The following is a 3,670-nucleotide window of genomic DNA, read 5'->3' on the forward strand; positions in this document are numbered from 1 at the left end:
ATTTATATATGTAAAACTAACGTGGCTAATCGGTCTTTTAATTATTGTAAGCGGTTAAGCTTGAAAATATCCAAAACAAGAAAATGAAGTATTTATATATATATATATAATATTTTTACGATGGAAGAGAAAAAAATTGACCATTCAAACATTAGATGGTGGTTGAAACACTTTCATTTATTCAACGTTAGTAAAATAATCAGGACATTATTGCGCTATGGATCTGCTTAATTGGCTGCTTTAAAAACCAATCCATGCCCCAAGCGCTCTCGATTCCAAATATCCTCCTTCGTTCCCTCCGTCAAAGGGAACTCGCGGTCCCGTAGAGCACTCCGGGAACATGTGAAATGACCAAGAAACCCCTTCAAGTATCCGTCGCCTTACTATATCTCCGGTGTCATTAAACTAATTTGGACGTCCAATCTAGTCCAAGTTCAAAGAAAAATTAAGTCCAAAGGGGAAACCCGAGAGAAGAGAGGGAAAAAAAAAAAAAAAGAAGGGAAGTAAACCCTCGCTCCCCTCTATCTTTCCCAGCCGCGGCGGCGACGAAAGAGAGAGAAGAGAAGCCATGGAAGACCCCGATTCTGAGTCTACGCCTCCCGCCCCTTCCCAAATACCCCTCTCCCTCCCGCCAACGATTCCGAATCTACCCCTCCCGCCCCCCTCTCTCCTCCCCCTGCCGACGATTCCGAATCTACCCCTCCCCCGCTTCCCATGATACCCCTCCTCCCCATCCCACCGACGACTCCGAGGCCACTCCCCCTGCCGCCCCCGTCGCGGACCCCGCGCCGCCGGCAAGGAAGCGCCGCCGCCGCAAGAAGCAGTTCCCGGGGATGGTCTCCTCCAACGGCCTCCGCGTCCTCCGCCCCCACTCCGCCCGCTCCTCCGGCGTCGTCTACTCCGAGAAGCTCATCGACGAGCTCATCCAGATGCAGATCAACGACATCCCCCCCGCACCACGCCGCCGCGGCCGCCCCCCGGGAGCCACCGGCCCGTCCGCGCTCCGACTCGCCCGCGAGCTCGACGTCGAGGCTCTCATCGCCATCTCCGTCGGCTTCCCTGTCGACTCCCTCACAGAGGAGGAGATCGAGGCCAACGTCGTCCCGGCCCTCGGCGGCGCCGCCCAGGCCAACTACATCGTCGTCCGGAACCACATCCTCGCGCTGTGGCGCTCCAACCCTTCCTCCTGGGTCACCGAGTCCCACGCCATGGAGTCCATCCGCGCGGAGCACCGCGCCCTTGTTACCGCCGCCTACTCCTTCCTCCTCGACCACGGTTACATCAACTTCGGCCTCGCCCCCGCCGTCCTCTCCGCTGCCCCTCGCCGCCCCCCCTCCCTCCCCCCGCCCACCGTCGTCGTCGTCGGCGCTGGCCTCGCGGGCCTTGCCGCCGCCCGCCAGCTCCTCGCCCAAGGATTCAAGGTCGCCATCCTCGAGGGTCGCCACCGCCCCGGTGGCCGCGTCCTCACCCGCAAGATGCAATCTCCCGACGGTGCTACCGTCGCCGCCGCCGACCTCGGCGGCAGCGTCCTCACCGGCATCAATGGCAACCCCCTCGGCGTCCTCGCCCGCCAGCTTGGCTTCCCCCTCCACAAAGTCCGCGACAAGTGCCCCCTCTACCTCCCTGATGGCCGCCCTGTGGACCCTGTCGTGGACTCCCGCGTCGAGGCCTCCTTTAACCAGCTCCTCGACAAGGTCTGCAAGCTCCGCCAGGCCATCACTGACGAGCTCAAGTCCGTCGATGTCTCCCTTGGCACTGCCCTCGAGGCCTTCCGCCAGGCCTATGGTGTCGCTAACTCTCTTGAGGAACGGATGCTGCTGGACTGGCACCTCGCCAACCTTGAGTATGCCAATGCCACCCTCCTCTCCAACCTCTCCATGGCTTTCTGGGACCAGGATGATCCCTATGAAATGGGCGGTGACCACTGCTTCATCCCCGGGGGCAATGCCCACTTTGTTCGGGCCCTTGCTGAGAACCTCCCCATCTTCTATGACCAGACCGTGACTCGAATTCAATATGGGAGCGACGGGGTGATGGTGTATGCCAACGGGCAGGTCTTTCGGGGTGACATGGCCCTCTGCACGGTCCCCCTCGGCGTTCTTAAGAAGGACTGCATTGAATTTGTCCCCGAGCTCCCACCACAGAAGCAGGAGGCCATCAAACGATTGGGTTTTGGGCTGCTGAACAAGGTGGCAATGCTGTTTCCTTATGATTTCTGGAATGGCGAGATCGATACGTTCGGCCACTTGACTGAGGATTCAAGCGAGCGAGGTGAATTTTTTCTGTTCTATAGCTATTCTTCAGTCTCTGGTGGGCCGCTGCTTGTTGCTCTTGTCGCAGGGGAGTCTGCTATCAAATTTGAGACAACTTCGCCGGTGGTGCACGTGGAAAAAGTATTAGAGGTTCTCAAGAGGATCTTTGCCCCAAAGGGTATCGAAGTTCCCAAACCAATTCAAGTGATATGTACTCGATGGGGGTCGGATAAGTTTGCTTATGGTTCCTATTCTTATGTTTCTGTTGGGTCTTCTGGTGATGATTATGATGTGTTAGCTGAGAGTGTGGGTGATGGAAGGATCTTTTTTGCTGGAGAGGCAACAAACCGGCGGTATCCGGCAACAATGCATGGAGCTCTCCTTAGTGGGTTCAGAGAGGCTGCTAACATAGTGAGGGCAGCTAGGAGGAGGTCCATGGTGCCAGTGATGGAGAAAACGGATGCTAAAGAGGAAGTTTTGGATTTGGATGACCTGTTCCGAACTCCTGATCTCTCTTTTGGAAATTTTTCAGTTCTTTATGACCCGTGTTCTTCAGGGTCTGACTGTACTTCATTGGTGCGTGTAGGGATTGGTGAGAGGAAGTCTGGTTCCGGTTCCCTTTTCCTTTATGGACTGATTTCAAGGAAACATGTGTTGGAATTGGCTGAGATTGATGGTGATGAGAAGCGATTGAGTGTGTTGTACCGCAGCTTTGGCACCAAATTAGTTGGGAGGAATGGATTGGGCATTCTTGGGGAGAATATTACAGTGCGTATAAGAGCTGCAAGAAGAGGTAGTTTGACTACAGGAATTGTAAATGGAGTGCATCATGCCTAGAAACTTCTTATATATGGCCAGTGCATTCATCACCTGAGTTAAAACTGGACCTGGCAGCAAAAAGTTGCTGGTTCATATCATTCCTCGTGGAGGCATGGGAGAAGATCATAATCTGTATTCAGCGAAAGAGCGTGGAGACATTGTCTGGAAGGAACATCGGGATGTTGCATTCAATTCTTTCTTTCCTTGAATTAGGTACTTCTAGCTAACCCTGGCATCATGATCTTTAATAATTATATTTCGCTGATTGAGTAGGGCCGAGCTGTTTGCTTCGGTGACTTTAGCATTCTTGTCCATCATCTGTTTAGACCTAACTATCTGCTAAGCCAGAGGCTTTTTTATGGATCTAACAATCGCCATGAGATGGGTTACATTATTTGTCATATTGGGTATATAAAGTTTGCATGATAATAGGTATCTGGAGGCCCTTGCTTTAGCTAACAAATTGTCATTCAGATACAAGAAGAAACTTTAGTTGGAATAGTTGATCAATTTTCATTTATATGTGGCCATTTGAGATAGGTTTTGCATGCATTTCTGTATCTTGTGGCATGAATGCAAAATAAGCTTTGCTTTCATTT

General features: G+C 52.8%; 1 protein-coding gene across 1 annotated transcript; it reads left to right on the top strand.

The window, feature by feature from the left end:
* Positions 1–375: 375 nt before the first annotated feature.
* Positions 376–3,460, top strand: LOC105058531 (lysine-specific histone demethylase 1 homolog 1). The gene is given in 3 exon segments (XM_010941484.2): positions 376–611; positions 614–706; positions 709–3,460. Coding segments are annotated over 3 exon segments (2,517 nt in total). The 5' UTR covers positions 376–568; the 3' UTR covers positions 3,090–3,460.
* Positions 3,461–3,670: the final 210 nt, after the last annotated feature.

The sequence above is a fragment of the Elaeis guineensis genome, chromosome 15, assembly GCF_000442705.2.
Source record: "Elaeis guineensis isolate ETL-2024a chromosome 15, EG11, whole genome shotgun sequence".
NCBI lineage: Eukaryota > Viridiplantae > Streptophyta > Magnoliopsida > Arecales > Arecaceae > Elaeis > Elaeis guineensis.